Source organism: Neomonachus schauinslandi, chromosome 8 (genome assembly GCF_002201575.2).
Source record: "Neomonachus schauinslandi chromosome 8, ASM220157v2, whole genome shotgun sequence".
Classification (NCBI taxonomy): domain Eukaryota; kingdom Metazoa; phylum Chordata; class Mammalia; order Carnivora; family Phocidae; genus Neomonachus; species Neomonachus schauinslandi.
The window spans coordinates 7764906-7781984 of NC_058410.1; the positions used below are offsets into that span (position 1 = coordinate 7764906).

The following is a 17079-nucleotide window of genomic DNA, read 5'->3' on the forward strand; positions in this document are numbered from 1 at the left end:
ATTTTAATGTTGGGCGCCTGGGTGGCTCAGATGGTTGGGCGTCTGCCTTCGGCTCAGGTCATGATCTCAGGGTCCTGGGATCGAGTCCCGCATCGGGTTCCCTGCTCGGTGCAAAGCCTGCTTCTCCCTCGCCCTCTGCCACTCCCTCTGCTTGTGCTCTTCTGTCTATCTCTCTGTCAAATAAATAAATAAAATCTTTAAAAAAAAAATTTTAATGTTTTCTACAGGTCCTGTTCCTTTCAAGTACTATGAAAAAAAAGACTTTTATGAGGATTAGCTTAGACAATAATGAATTTTAAGGATAGAAAGACGATCTGGTTTCTCTCTTTGTTTGATCTGTAGTGAGTCTGGACCTCAGAGCAGAAAGGACGCTTGCCTGAATCTCTGGGGAATCCTAGCGCTGACTCAGTGGGGGCTGGTAAATTATCTGAGAGTGACTATCTTCTTCTCTGTTAATATTTTCTTAAGCAGATAACAAATCTAATGAGGAGGTATCCAATAAAGACTAGTTTGTTTTTCAAAAATGAATAAGCATCTTGATTTCCACAAGCACAATTCAATTAAGAAAATATCACCTTGCTGAACACTGAATTAGTGAGGTCTTACTTAGACAGTATGCCCGGACAGGTTACATTTTAACCCCTGTGCTAACTGAGTAGCCCTGCTATCTCTTTACGGGAGCTGAGAGCTGATAAGTAGCTCATTCCATAGTCCCAGAGACTAAGGAACAAAGGCTAACAAATTTGAAAGAAAAGGTCGGATACAGAAATGAAAACCACCTTCAGATTAATGAGGACAATGTTTCCAAGCTGATATGCCCTAATAAATTAACACAGTAAAAGCAGTTTGCAAATTGACCTCAAGGGCAAGGAAAAACTTGCTTAGAATCCTTGCAACCATGAAGGTAGACTTTGTTTGAACCCTTAATGGATTCATTAATTTTTGACTAGTTTCATTTTGAAATACATGGTCTTATTGCGGATACTCAGAGATGGTCATGGTAAAAGGAATGAGCTGTCTTAGAATGACTGGTCCTGGAGGGGACATTCTGGGCTGGGACGAACTCTGCTGGGGTTGGAGGAAGGGGGACAGTCCGTAGGGAAAGGTGACAGATGCAAATGTTAGGCCAGCAACGTAAGGTTCACGCACTGTGAAAGCATGTCACCTGGAAAGTTGTAACCTGATCACAGCTTCTTCAGACAAGGTGGGTGCAGGTGGCACGGAGTGGGGGATCTCTGCCTCACTCTCCTGGTGAGCTGGACCTCCCGGGGTGTTCATAACTTACCTCTAAGGGACTTGCGAGGAATTTGCCATTTGAATGCCTGGAGGGAAGGTACCAATTCTTCCCTTCCTAAGGGAACCTGAGTGGATCTCGGCTGCAGGCCCCCACACTGGGCAGAGCTGAGGAAATTAGATTCATCTTCCATCTTACTCTGATGTCCTTGTGTTGGCAACAAGTGCAGCGGAAATCTTCACAAATCTTAGATGCAGAAATTTCCTGGACATCCTTTGGGTAGAGACTGTGATATGTACCTTTTATATAAACTCAAAGGAATCCAACACACAGTAGGTGGTCAGTAAATACTTAATGAATTGAACTCAGTAAGAATACACATCTCAGAAGTTATTCAACTTGCTAATAGTGTGCAGAGATGATCTCTCTTTCGTTCTTTCCTCAGGTTTTGCCACTCTTTCAAGTGGAAAATGACTTACTTTGAATTAATTATCCTTACAGCTTTGCACAAAATCACTGCCCAACACCCTTCTAAGGTGCCAATGTGGGATTCCTATGAACTATCTAGAATAGTCCATTGCTTCAGGCCTACCCTGTGCCTCTGGAGCTAAATCGTGGAGGGCCACGCCATAATGGAAGTCTTCATGCCCCCACTCCAGCATACACCTGTGTGACCCATTCCTCTTTGCTCTTCCCTTACACACTATAGTATCTGATGGCACAGTCGCCAAATTCTGCTTCATGTCTATCTGTGCTCTCATGGTACTGATATATTATGAAGGTGGTGAAGAACGTATCGTCAAAAGACCATAGCAGGGCAACCTGATTTACAAGATAACATTTGTAGAATCAAATCGTTCTAAAAGCTTCCAGAAGGAAAGGGGGCAAAAGGCATACCGCCACCACCCAAATAAAAAAAACAGGAAAAGGAACATTACATGGATATAGAATTTCTGAGCACACTGTTCCTGAGATGCTTCATCCACAAGGCAGGACTAAAATATTTTCATTTTCTTTTTCTTTCTTTGTTTCTTTGTTTCTTTGTTTCTTTGTTTCTTTCTTTCTTTCTTTCTTTCTTTCTTTTTTTCTTCTTCCTTCCTTCCTTCTTTCCTTTTTCTTTCTTTCTTTCTTCTTTCTTTTCTTTTTTTTTTTTTAAAGTAGGCTCCATGACCCTGAAATTAAGACCTGAGCTGAGATCTAGAGTCGAATGCTTAACCAACTGAGCCATCAGGTGCCCCAACACTAAAATATTTTAAATGGAAATAAATGCATATGGGAATCATTACATATTAGTAAAGTCTGTTTCCCCCCCCAAAGAACTTTCTCAAACACATCAACATAATCCCCCTAAAAGGCATTTTGAATATTTTAAGAAAAAGAGTCTTCCCAGTTCTGACTCCTCAACTTGCTTCCACATTGTGTCCCCTTTAGTAAACCAGGCCACTTGGGGACAGGGAGGGGTGAGGGAGGCCGAAGAGTTTGAGGAGAGAAGAAAGCTAGGATAAAGTAGAAAACCAGGAAATGTGATTAACTCAACACCTCTGCTCACAATAGTCTACGTTCTTGTTCTCCAACATGTTTTGCTCTTGAGAATTCTGCACAGTACTTCCATCCCAGGAAATTCTGCAGGAGGCTTGGTGCCGACCTCTACACCTCGCTAGTTAATTTATAGAAAGAAATTTCAGAGCCTAGAGACAGGAGAATTTCTTGTTCTTATTTCACAAGTAAAATAGAATCCACTGAACTACTCCTAAATATTTTTGAAATCTGAAATAATTTTAAAGCATGTACTACCTGGTGATTGCAGCCTTAAGTCAGAGGAAAAGTACAGAACCAACAATTAAACTTGAGACAGACTCTTTAAACTTGGTTTTACCCCTCTTGTTTTATTTCCTGAGGATGAGACTGTAACTCACTATGAATTTATTTGGGGAAAAGACCAATATTTTTACAACATAATTTATAATCATGGAAAACATGTGAGTCCACTGGACATAAAGACATTTTGATAATAATAAATATTTTAACTTTCTAGTAATTTCTACATTGTTTGGTAAGATGTGGGGATGTGAATGACAAGGCCCTTCGCTTATGTTTATAATCTAAGGCCTCCATGGTCTCAACCATCGGTGGCTGAGTAACCTTGAGAAACTTAAACTATCTTAGCCTGAGTGCCCTCATTAAAGTGGAAATATTAATATTGCTTGTGTTGAAGGTTGAATGAAACTATGCATATGCACCTCTCAGCACAGTGTCTGGCCTAGGCCAGTTCTCAGCAAAGGTTGGCTATTAGTGTGATTTTTCTTTCTATGTTAAGCCAGGGAAGGAGAGGACGAAGGACACAAGACCGGGTAGGAAAGATGGTGGGCTGCGGGTTGCCGGGGGAGAAGAATCAGGAGATAAGAAGGCAGCCTGCGGCAGTGGCGGGGGGCGGGGGGGGGGCTGCTTTCACCACTTCCCAGCATCTATTACAGATTTGGATTTTGTAAGATCCGCCAGCCGAGGTAATGTTTGAACCCTTCAGAGCACAGTGGCAATGGGCGTCTCAGAAAATAATTAACTCCATGTGATTATCTTGTTTGTGGATGTGTTTCCTCTCAGGTAAGTCAATAACATCTCGGGATTGGGACACCCAGTTTTCTGGGCACTGCTGGCAACCCAGTCCCAAAAATGGAACATAAGGAAGTGGTCCTTCTACTTCTTTTATTTCTGAAATCAGGTAAGACAAAGGATTTTTTAAAATTTTAATTAAAATGTTTTTCCTAGCAATGTCTTAAAAATAGATCACATGATGGCTTTCTGTGCAGCTTGTTTAATTTAGCCTTTGATTCACGAGCATCCCAAATCAAAATCTACATGTATGATTGAAAAATTCTTAGAGGGGGCGCCTGGGTGGCTCAGTCGGTTAAGCGTCTGCCTTCAGCATGGGTCATGATGCCAGGGTCCTGGGATCGAGCCCCACATCGGGCTCCCTGCTCAGCGGGGAGCCTGCTTCTCCCGCTCCCTCTGCTCCTTCTCCCTGCTTGTGCCCTCTCCCTCTCTCTCTCTCAAATAAATAAATAAAATCTTTAAAAAATATATAAACATTAAAAAAAAAAGAAAAATTCTTTAAGAACTGAGCTTAATTTCCCCATGCATGCTAAAGACCAGTGGGCAGGGGAAATGATGAATGACTTTTTAAATCGACAAGATTGCTTGCCAGTGATGGTTATTGTAGTTGAAACAATAGCCTGCATAGCCAGCCGCCCAAAAAGTTCTTGGCGCCCTTGCCTGGCTCTCAGTTCCATTAACTGAGACCATTTTTGTTAGTGTGTCGTATTCTCTTCACTTTCAAATGTAAGCAGTGAAATACTTCTTTGTGTTTTCTGACCAGTCTGTGGGGGTTCCCTGCCTGCTGAGGCTTGACGTGAGCCTTCCATATGTCTAGGATTTGCTCCTTATGCCTGGAGAAACCACGCGCGTCGGTTTGCCAAATGAAGTATGCATGTAGGAATTCCATAAACCTTCACATAGTGCTTGAGAGAAGCTAGGCACATTTTTATATATATGTGTGTGTGTGTCCTTGGATAATACTTGCTTATTTAGCTGATGCGGTAGGTAGGGTAGTATATTCATCCCCATTTTACAGAGGAGGAAATCCACACTTAGGAAAATGAGGTTATTTCTCTTTTGACCAAACTCCCAAATCCAGGAAGTGAAGAAACCAGAATTTAAGCCAAGACTTTTCTAGGAGGAATTTGGTGCTCTTCTCGCTTTTCAGCTTTGTTTAAACTTCCTTTAAAATATTGTAAGCATGTTCTTATAGTTTTGTGTTTTTTTGACAGCTTTATTGAAATATAATTCACATACAATTTACCCATTTCAAGCATACAATGCAGTGGTTTGCAGAGTTGTGCAACCATCACCACAATACATTTTTGAACATTTCCATTACCCCAGGAAGAAATTCCACATCCCTTAGCTGTCACCCCCAAACCCCCTCCCCCCACCTCCATCTCTGCCTAGCTCCTGGCAATCACCAATCTACTTTCTGTCTCTGATTTGCCTCTTTTGGACATTTCTTCTAAATGGAATCATACACGATGCTGGTAGTTCTTCCCATAAACAATGTATGGATACTTAAAATTCAATTTATGAATTGCCAGATAAAATTTTGTAAGCTGTACTTTAAATTAGAGTTAAATATGTTTGAAGTCAGTGGAGCCATTTAAAGAAATACCAAAGAAAATACAGAGCAGAAGATTGCACAGAGATTTCTGTGGGAAATGGTGGTGTGTGGGGGCGTAGGTATGCGTATTCTATGTTAGCCTATGGGCAACGGGACTGGAACGCCAGGAGCTGACTCAGTGGCTCGCACCAACATGGGAGAGCAAACTCTTCTGCAATAGGATTAACATAGGTTTTCGCCAACCTTGTGGGGAGACTTTCATAAGCTCTTTTTGAAAGGAAGGCATTTACTCTCTGTTTCTGTGGACGTGTTTCATCTTTCCAGGGCACAAACGTGACTGGGGAGAGGAAAAAAACTATCTTTTTACAGCTGTTCTTCATGGTTTCAGAAACCACTAAGTCTTTTTTTTTTTTTCAAACACATGAGCATGGGTGTAAATATACACACCATAGTGATAAAAAAAATAAACCCACATTATTAATGTAATACATATGTTTTGGAGCAACATACATCTACATTTGGCCTCGAATATAAAGATACTTTTCTTTTCTTTTTAAGATTTTATTTATTTATTTGAGAAAGAGAGAAAAAGAAAGCGTGAGCAGGGGAGAGTTGGAGGGGGAGAAGCAGACTCCCCACTGAGCAGGGAGCCCAATGTGGGGCTCGATCCCAGGACCCCAGGATCATGACCTGAGCCAAACGTAGACGCTTAACCGACTGAGCCTCCCAGGTGCCCTAAAAATAATTTCTTACTAAAAGGGTGTGTTTAATATTTCTTGGTCAACCAATACATTGTACGACACCCCACTGCCATAGAGCCCTCAAGTTGAAGCAAAGAAAATAATGCGGGAGAACTTTTCAAGCACAAAAGAAAAAAATGTATTCTTTTTGGGGATATTTCTTTGGGACATCAGCTCCTGAGGTGGTCTCAGCAGCTTTTTGCTATGAAATATAATAACATAATCAAAGGTAACTTAATTAAAGAGTGATATAAATGGGAATTTTCTTGTCTTGTTATCATTTATACCCGAGCCTGCTCAACTTTCTAAGAACTCTTCAGAAAGTCTAATTTGAGTCTTTATAGGATACGCTTTCCAGAGTTACTGTTTGCCATGGTTTTTTTTTTTACTATTTTATGTATGTATGTATTTGACAGAGAGAGAGAGCACAAGCAGGAGAGGGGCAGAGGGAGAGAGAGATACAGGCCCCCCACTGAGCAGGGAGCCCGATGCGGGACCCGATCCCAGGACCCCGGGATCATGACCTGAGCCGAAGGCAGACGCTTCACCGACTGAGCCACCCCGGCGCCTGATCTATAGAATTTACCCAAGCATACCTCTTCTTGGAGATAAGAGTTCAAATCGGGAGAAATACAGGATGAAGGAATGGACCTGGGTCTAAAACCTGTCCTTCTCCATGATCCTTTGAAACCTTTTTCTAGTGCTTTCTGGTACCTTAAGTTTAAATTACATCAGCCAACTTCCTGTTCAAGAGCCACCTTCCAGTTCAGAGGGAGGACAAATCGCGGGAGGGACAGAAAGCGGAGGGAGGGGGGCGTGGCCTCCAGAAGATGACTCGTCTCCGTCTTTAGAATGCATCGGCTCTGTGTCCCATGCGTTCGCAGGTGGGCAGGGAGGGCCTTTCTGAGAATGAGGGGCTGACCCCTAATGCTCCTTCCTACTGGATAATTTTCATCAGTATCTAAACATGCTCCAGGATGTCTTATCTTTAAAAAAAATTCTGTGACAGCACAAGCTGTCTGGGAAGAGCTCCTTTCACAGCTAGGCTCCTGAAGACTTGCCTTCTCACGTGGGTCCACGACTTCTGGTCACTCTTCAACCCGCTCAGCCTGGCTTTGGTCCCTGCCATTCCCCTGGAGGTGGTCAAGGCTGCCATGTTGCCTAATCCCATGTAGGCAAACTTTAGGCAGCTTAGCTGTCTTCATTTCATTAACCTCTTCTGGCCTCTCACCCTGGGAGAATCATTAGGGCTCCGCACCAAAAACAGGGAGGCCACCATCTCCAGGCCTGGAGTAGAGCCGTCAAAGCCAGCTCGGGCACTGCCTGCGGCCTCGGAACAGAGAACACTCCTTGTAGTAGCTCTTGCGGGAACACTCCCTGCCCTAGCAAGGGGCAGAGAAACCCTCGGACAGATTCTTTGACTCCGATTTTAGCTCCCAGAAAAATCAAGGCCAGTATTTATCCCAGGCTCTGCCTTTTTTATCATTTCCTCAGAAATGCCAGAGACATTGTGGAAGAAAATGATTTCTCTCATTTAATTCATAGTGAGCTGTCACCGTACGAAGCCCAGTTTAAGAATGATCTTGGATAGTAGTTGAGATTTAGTTCAGGTCTTATTTATTAAAATCATCAACTCACCAACATTTTTATATCTCGTGGTGGAACCATTCAGAGAATGTCACATCAGCCTAAGTAACAGTCACAACCAAAGCTTACACTGTTGGCAATCAAGTAATGGCCTCCAAGTTGGGTTTACAGCCAGGGGTGGACAAACCAGCATCAGGAATTGCCAACATGGGGGGTGCTGGTGGCCTCTTCCTGTTCCATCACGGCACTTATTTAAGGTTTCATGGCCATTAAAGTAGTAACAGAAGTTGTTAAAGAATCCTAATCTATCAATCTATCAATCCACTTGCTCTTTTAATATAATGCAACCTAATAGTGGAACCGTTTTCCTGCCTCAACATTTTTTCCTCATGACACCTGTTCTGCTTTCCAAGAAAACAGCAAGTTTTATGTGATTGATGCACAGCAAATAGAGGATTACAAAGGCCTGATGAAGGATCTTACCTGGTTATCCCACTTCCACCTTCTGTTTGCAGGTCGCGGAGACCCCCTGGATGACTATGTGAACACGCAGGGGGCTTCAATATTCAGCCTCACTAAGAAGCAGCTATCATCAGGAAGCATAGAAGAATGCTCAAGGAAATGTGAGGAGGAAACAGAATTCATTTGCAGGTATTCTCTTGGCGGTTCCTCACTGGTGGAAAGGTTGCCATTTGAGACACTATTATTTGGATAACGAGGAGTTTGCTCCGGGATTTATTAACAAAAACAGGATTTAAGAGGCGTGAGGCATTTCATGGGATTGGAGTTTGGAATCCGTGTTTGTTCCCTGGATCAGGAAGCCATACGAACATTTCCTTGTTAGAGTTTATTCGTGTCCCCTTTAGAAAAAATGCTCCCAAAGGATGTTATTTTTACACATGACATCACCAGCTACCATTCTGAGCTCTAGTTTTTGACATCATCATCAGTAAATATTTAATGAGGTTCCTGTGACTGGACATGTCCCAGCCTAAGGAACAAAGAAGCAGAGATGCAGTGATCCAACATATTTGATATATATGATCTCTATCAGTTTATGATAGATCTTTGTATAGTTGCAAGATCCAGTGCTTGCCTTTTTGTATTTGTGGTGTTGTCACAGAAGCTGGATAAATGTAAAAATTTTTTAAAAATACATGCAAGGCGAGGTGTCGATAAGTGACATAATCAATGTGTGCTCTATAAAGATTCAGAGGAAAGAACAATTCTTAAGGGTTGAGAGGGCTGGAGAAAGCCTGGGGAGGAGGAGGCACTGAGCAGGGCTTTGAAGGGTGAGTGACAGGTACTGACAAGGCAGGAGGCATTCTGGTCCCAGGGAGCCACGTGGCCCTGTGAACAGGACCGAATGGACCACATCGGTGACAGAAGGGCTCATAGAGGAGATGGAGCTGGAAAGACAGTCGTGGATGGCTTTGAATGCCAGACTGGATGTCCACAGCAGGACCACGGGGATGGGCAAGGTGGGGTGAGGTGAAGGGAAAGGAGATGACACGTAGAGGCTAAAGTCAAGGGGATTTTATAGGAAGGGGAAATTCTAGGAGTCCAGAAGTCACACAGACGATCTTGGAAAGGGGTTCAAAGCAATCAGAGTTGCTTCTTTCCAACACAAAAGCAAATATTCTAGCACATAAGTGAAGAAAGAGCAAAGTAGTTGAAATAGAGAGAACATTTGGAGGAGGAGAAGGTAAAGGGAGAAGGAAACAAGAGGAACTACCTGTTGAGGTATCCTTTTCCAGCACTTCCTTGATACTAGGCCAACTTTAATGGGAAGTAACCATTCCAAACTCCTTGACCCATCAAGAGATACAGTTATCTTTTGAGTCTCTTAATTATTAACAAAAGTTTACTTTCCTTAAATAGGGGAAATCATTTTTTTGGGGGGGGGTTTCCTGATTTTCTTCTGCAGGTCATTCCAATATCACAGTAAAGAGCAACAATGTGTGATCATGGCTGAAAACAGCAAGTCTTCTATAGTCTTCAGGATGAGAGATGTGATTTTATTCGAAAAGAGAAGTGCGTACAATGTTTTCTTCTTCTTCCTTATCCTGGTCCCCTCCTTCTTCTTTTCCTCCCCACCCATCCCCCTTCTGTTCCCCTTTCTCCTCCCCTCCCCACCTCCTCTTTTATCTCTGTAGTTTATCAGACCAGAGAACCGAGGCAATATCATGCAGCAAAATTGAATTCAGACTCAGGATAAGATTTGGTCACTAATCCCATTGGTCAAGTTGAGCATATGACTTCACCTTTTAGATTTCATTTTTCTTGCTTTAAAAAGGAAGGAATTGGACTGGAAATCATGTCTACTTCTAGGGCCCGGGAAATAAGTCAATATTTTATTTTCTTTTTGAGGAGAGGGGAATCTAAGCATTCCTTATGATCTTGGCTTTTTGGCTGCAGGGACCACGGTCCCTGGGCCCTAGCTTCTGGACTGAAGCCTGCGGAAATAGAAAAACTGAGGTGTCTTAAATCCTCAGTAACATTTGGATACAGACAAAATCTTTACTTTCATTTTTTAACATTTCCAATGTTTTTCGGTCATGGTCTCGATTTCCCTCAGACTCGGAAATGTGATCTTTTGAAAATGTGCAAGAGCTGCAGTTCCTTTTCCATAGTTTCCTTGAAAATTCTGGGTCAATATTCCCATTGTTTAGGATAACAGATGGCCTCGATTCCTATGGAAATTGTATGACTTTTTCGAGATGCAAAATTCCATTAAGTATGTCTGAAGATTTAAGTGAATATATGACCCTTTAAAAACAACCCTGTAGTCTGTTGTTGGCTGGGACTGGGACCATTTATAGTAACAATGCGGCTCTCCAAATATTCTGTATCACGGATGTTAAAGAAACATCCTCTTTCACTTGTTCTTCACAATAACCTGCAACATTCTCTCTAGTCTCAACACAAAACTCTAAATATGTAAATATGTTTTTTTGAAGTATTTCTTTAGGTTAGGATTATTTCTATGCATCGGTTCATCTTCTGAGGTTGAATTAGCTGTGTACCTGCCATACTCCTTTTCTTATCACTGTTTATCCCTAAGTCTTGAGGTTAAAGTGCAGAGCAAACCTAAAGTTTATCTGTTGAAGTTATTCATTTTTACAAATAGTAAAGGATGAGTTATATAGGGTTACCTACTAGATTAAAAAAGGGGGGGCGCTGGTGTGGTTTTCCCTGCAAAATGCTAACATTTAAATAAATCATTTGTAAATTGTTAACCAGAAAGAAGAGGAGGGTGACCGCTAGGCTTAGTTTGAATAGTTGAATAGTTGCTTGTTTTCAAGGTGATGGAAAGGAGTAAAAGGTTATATAAACTCTGGTGGGTACATACAAACAAAAGAGAGGTAAAAAGTCAAAAGTCAGGCATTCTGCAGCTCTTGTTTCTTTACTGTAGCTCATCGACCCACTGCTAAATTACCTGCCTGGGCTTTTCTGGGAACACTCAGTGTCAGATCACACCTACATCTGCCCCTGGCCTTCACGGCCGTTGCTGCCACCAAGGTCTAAGTGGTCACTGTCACTGGTCACTGTGACCGTAGCCTGGCCAGTGACAAGCTGTGACTTCCCTGCTTGAAACTCCTCGTGCCCTTAGAATAAAATCCAGATACTTATCTGAAAGCTGCTGGGGCCTGTGTTATTTCAGACTACCCCATTTGCTTGGTTCACGAGGCTTTTCTACACTGGGCTTGTGGCTGTTCCTCCCACATACCAGGCACACACCCTGCTGTCAAGGCCCCTCCTTTGTTCTCACCTCCCAGGTCTCAACTCAAGCATCACCTTTTTTGAAAAGCCTCCTCTCACCGCTGGGCCTCCAAAGTACCTTGAATTTACACTTTTGATCAATGTAATATGTCTACTGTAATAATCGCTCTCAGTGAAGATGCATTTGCAGTCTTTATACATAGTCTTGGGTTTAAAAGCATCTGTTTGCTATTGGTGTGTTAAAAGAACTTTCCCGAGATAATTGATCGATTAATTAAAAAACTTGGCTAAGGTGGGAAATCATGAAAGATATACCTTCAATATTTTATACTTTCATAGAAAACGCAATTTACATTGGCACCTTTTGATGTAGAGTAGAGGTTTCTTTCTTTGAATATGGGGCTACTGACAGCAGTTACCTGGCGCATTCCTTGCATAAACTATCCTCTAAGCACATTGCCTAGGAGAATTGGTTTCCTTCTCTTTGAAGTGGAGCAAGGTCTAGAGACATCTATTAATCTGACTGTGAAATATCTTTATATTTTTAGGATTTCCCACCCAAAATTCTATAGCCAACCGTATGAGTGGACTACCCTCAGTGGGCTTGATAGCCTTTTAAAAAACTATTCAAGTCTTTCCAGTCCTTAAAAACATTCATCTTGGTTTTTTTTAAAGCAATTTTTTTTTCACATTCATTTCTCAGTTTAGATCATCCTTAATCAAATATAGCTGGGTAAAAAGTTTTGACGATGAAAACAGTTGACTCTTGTAAACAAAAACCCCACCTGGTGGGGACAGAATTGGGGGGCACACTGGAAGGTGACCCCGCCAGCCCCAGGTGCCCACCTCACCACATGTGGGACATAGGTGGGCATCTGACCGTGTGTTTTTAAAACAGCTTGGAGCCTCTTGGCTAACCAGTGAGTTGGCTAAGCGGAGGCCAGCTGAGAGGGTCTACTGTCCACATTTAAAATGTATAACTCTGTTTGGCAGTTTTTCATATTTAAAATACCAGGAGCCTCAAAAAAAAAAAAAAGTGGCTTGCATCTCTTTCTACCTCTGAAAAGTCTGCTTCCCCCCCTGCCTGAAAAGCCCCTGTCCCTCTTCCCTGTCACGCTGTCCTCACGCTATTTGTTTTCTCTGTTATGTATTTCCCCGCAGGGTTACCTTGATTACTTTCTGTAACCAGCCCCCTGAGTCCACTAGAACATAAGCTCCATGATGGTAGGGACTCCATTCTAGACTCCATGTGTCTCCAGCACCCAGCACGGTCCCTGGGACACAGCGGGGCTGTAGCTTTGAATAAATAAATCAGAGCACCAAACGGCTCAGTGAACTGCAGCTCTTACACAGATGGGAGATGGCAAAAGTCTGTCTTTTCGGAGGTTGGGAAAACGGTGTCTCCTGTGCGAGTCCTTTCAACATGACTGAAGAGTGCAAAGCTTCTTCGTGGTGTTTCTTGTGGAGGGCTTGCCCACTGTGTGGATCCCCCTTCAGTCTATCTTTCAGAATGCAAGACTGGCGATGGGAAGACCTACAGGGGCACGATGTCCAAAACGAAGGACGGCATTGCCTGTCAAAGATGGAGTGACACTTCTCCGCACAAACCCAAGTAAGACTTTCATCTCCGTGTTCACCTACGATACTTAGAATGATCATCCCATTACTTCTCAATCAAACCAGACGATGTGAATAAGCAGGTACAGGGAGAGCTTTATTGATGTCGAGGTAGACTGGTTCAGTTACTTATAGCACAAAAGCAGAAAATGGTTGCTTTCCGTTTGCTCTTGTGTATATCCTGTTGTGGAAGACCAAGGATGTGGAAGGATTCTTAGGAAAAAGAGCAATAAAGCCACGAATGCCAGGGGGAGTCTGAGAAAAGAGCAAAGATGATCATGTTTAGGGCTGAAGGAGCCTAAGTCAAACATACCGAGTCAGAACCCTCACCACTTGCTCGCCTCAACATGGTGGAGCAAAGGAGCAACTAGAATATAAATGAAAACCAGATGATCTCGTAACTTGCCCACTAATTATTTTAGCGTCGTTCTGTTTGTGCTTCCTGCAGGATGGCATTAGGCGGCATTAACAGTAACACTTCTCACCCATTCTCAGTGACAATAATGCTTATCAAGTAGGAATTTACTGTCTGCTACCCCCCTCCCCCACCAAACTGCCTTTATTATACCTCTATGAGATGGGCAGATATAATATTCCCAAGACATACGGCTTATAGAGAAAAAATGATTAAACCAAATGGCCAAATCATGGAGTGTCAGGGGCTTTAGAGATAGTCTAGGCCATCTCGACCCCTGCAGAGGAAGACATTGAGGCCCTGGGAGGTGCACTTTACCAAAAACAGGTGCAGAGAAGCACAGAAACGAAATCTGCCGTTTAGATTCTAAGTCTCGGGGTTCGATCAAATTTTCATCTCTACACAGCAACTCATTTCTAGAACTGGAAGTGAGCTTAACTACCCACCCCCACACATCTGGAATCAGACAGACGGGTTTCAACTTGAGATGCTACTTATTAGGTGTTTGCCCCGAGGCAAGATAATATTATGTTTGACATTGGGCCTCAATTTTCTCATCTGTAAAATAGGGATAATAAGACCTTCCCGAGAGGGGTTTTACTAAGGCTAAATGAGAGAATGTGTAGAAAGATGTCAGTATTGCCTTGTGCAGAGTTCACACAGACAGAACGGCATTAACTACAACTACTTTTTCAGGGAGAAGGGCAACTGACAAAAGCAGGTGTTTGGAAGGAATCAAGAAGTTGGCAGGCTTTTGAGGCCTTTGTATTTCTAGTGACTGTGCATAAAAACACTTCGGCTCTACTTCTAAGGCTCAGCTGTCAATATAGTGATAACGGTGATATTAGCTACTGTATGGAAACAGCCTACCAGTAGAGAATCGGAAATCAGACAACGGAGCTGAAATGCATGAACCCCATGGGAATAGCCTCTCATTCTGCCTTCCTAATAACATACTGATTTTTAAAATACATTTGACCCTTGAACAACACGGGATTAGGGCCACTGACCCCCTGTGCAGTTGAAAATCCATGTATAATTTTTGACTCCTCCAAAACTTCACTGCTAATAGCGTACTGTTGACTGGCAGCCTTCCCGAGAGCATAACGGGTCCAATGAACACGTATTTTGTATGTTTCGTGTATTATGTGCTGTATTCTTAGAATAAAGTAAGCTAGAGAAAAGACAATGTTCCTAAGAAAATCACAGGGAAGAGAAAAAAAACATTACAGCACTGTACCGTATTTATTGAAAAAAATCCACCTATAAGTGGAGCCATGCAGCTCCAGCCCATGCTGTTCAAGGGTCCACTGGATAGTGAGGGATTCTTTTCCGCCCTGCACAGATACACGCCCCAGAAGCACCCCCTGCAGGGACTGGAGGAGAACTACTGCAGGAACCCGGACAACGACGAGAAAGGGCCCTGGTGCTACACCACAGACCCTGACCAGAGGTTCGACTACTGCAACATTCCCGAGTGTGAAGGTCAGGCATGCCTCTAGAAAATGCTTTCACATCTGCCCTTGGTCTGTAATTTGCTGCAAAGGATTCCCTTACAGGGATTTAATTAAAAACCAACTAGTGGCATGTTTGACAAAATCGAGTAAGGTATGTACCTCTTGGGAAGACCAAAAATTTGCTCAGACCCCCCTCCTTTTTGAGCTTAATTATTTAATTAAAATGTTACGTCGATATGTACAAATAATCAAACTAGATGTAAATTCTAGATACAACTTCTTATGCTTAAAGCGCTTACACGGCATAAAGCCAAAAAACAGACTTGTAATTAAATAGTTAAAATGAAACCACAGAATCAGGGCACACAGGTGGGGAACCTGCTTGGGACTATTCTCTCCCTCTGCCCTCCTGCCCCACTCTCTCTCTTTCTTTCTCTCTGTCCCAAATAAATGAAGTCTTTTTTTTTTTTTAAATGAAACCACAAAAATAAAATCCTAATAAATGTATTAATTTAATGTGGTAGACTTTGTTGTTTCATCAAAGCTAAACAATGAACTAGTTTTTAAACGAGCAACCCATTGTCTTCATGGAAAAACCAATTTAATAGTGTACCTCAAGACTAAATGCTAGGGGCGCCTGGGTGACTCAGTCATTAAGCGTCTGCCTTCGGCTCAGGTCATGATCCCAGGGTCCTGGGATCGAGCCTCGCATTGGGCTCCCTGCTCAGCAGGAAGCCTGCTTCTCCCTCTCCCACGCCCCCTGCTTGTGTTCCCTCTCTCACTGTCTCTCTCTCTCTCTCTTTGTCAAATAAATAAATAAAATCTTTTAAAAAAAAAGAGTAAATGCTAAAAAAGTTTAAGACCTCCTATTGAAAAAATTTTCTTCGTTCCCTATTTTCTGCTACATTTATTGGTGGAAAAGGGGAATGGATGAGGGCAGAATTTGTGCAACAATGTGGATAGCTTTTGCACCATGAGACAGCTCAGGTCTCCCGTCTGTTTCAACCGCAGAGATGCTTTATGGTATGTGATGTTGTGAGGTCATCTGGTCTTTAATCCACACAAAAGCATCAGTTTTATATCAAGTCCCCCTTGGTTTTCTTTATTAGTACCTAAAAAAATGAAAATCATTTATTACTCTGCTGCACCATGTTATTTCAATAATTCCAAACCAAAGTTGCAGTTTTTAAATAATGTAAGAAAGCAAAAAACAACCAGGCATCCTTCTCAGTACAGGGGTCCCCCGTTATCCGCAAGGGACACCTTCCAAGACCCCCTGTGAATGACAGTACAGAACCCTTTAGATACTATGGTTTCTTTTCCCTGTATGTGCATACAACAAAGTTTAATTTACAAATTAGGCATAGAAAGAGATTAACAACAATAACCGAGGGTAAAGGAGAACAATCATGACAATGTACTATAACGGAACTTATGTGAATGTGGTCTCCCCACCCCCATGTCTTATTGGACTATATTCTCCCTTCTTTCTCTTGTGACGATGTGACATGATAAAATGCCTATGTGTTGAGATGAAGTGAGGGGAATGTCATGGGGACATTTAATTAACATTGGGGACATTAATAAACATTGGCCTACCAATGTTTAAAAATCCTAATAGAGAACTTACAGATTTCTGAGACTATATGCACCTTCTCCCCCAACCCCCTCCCACCCACCAAGGGCCAATGCATCCCAGGTTGAGGACAGGGCATTATGGAATTTCTGGATGCTGTCATGACTATAAGAGAGGGTATTGACCAAAATACACTGATTTTTACCATTTGAAGAGGGAACAACATTTTAGACTGTATTAGAAGAGTCTTTACAGCCAACTTGGTTCCCAAACGATTGTTGGAAAGGACAAATGAGTAAGTAGCAGGTGGTATTTGAGACATTTCTAGGTTTACACTTTTGTGATTCATCCATTTCCGTTTTTCTTCCTTCTTCTCTTCCTTCTCTATTCTGTGCAGATGAATGCATGCATTGCAGTGGGGAAAATTATGCGGGCAAAATTTCCAAGACCAAATCTGGACTCGAGTGCCAAGCCTGGAACTCTCAAACCCCACATGCTCATGGATATATTCCTTCCAAGTAAGTTTCGCTGGGAAAGAAATGAGATGTTTACAACTCTGCAG

General features: G+C 42.4%; 1 protein-coding gene across 2 annotated transcripts in view; it reads left to right on the forward strand.

Moving 5' to 3' along the window:
* The first annotated feature begins 3819 nt into the window (after positions 1-3819).
* Positions 3820-17079, forward strand: part of PLG (plasminogen) — a 39446-nt gene continuing 26186 nt past the window's right edge. For both annotated transcript variants that reach the window (XM_021693059.1, XM_021693060.1), the window contains exons 1-6: positions 3820-3953; positions 8245-8380; positions 9657-9763; positions 12950-13064; positions 14830-14969; positions 16915-17035. In XM_021693059.1, the coding sequence (XP_021548734.1) occupies positions 3905-3953; positions 8245-8380; positions 9657-9763; positions 12950-13064; positions 14830-14969; positions 16915-17035 (668 nt within the window). In that variant the 5' untranslated portion in view covers positions 3820-3904. The remainder of the gene's footprint in view (positions 3954-8244; positions 8381-9656; positions 9764-12949; positions 13065-14829; positions 14970-16914; positions 17036-17079) is intronic.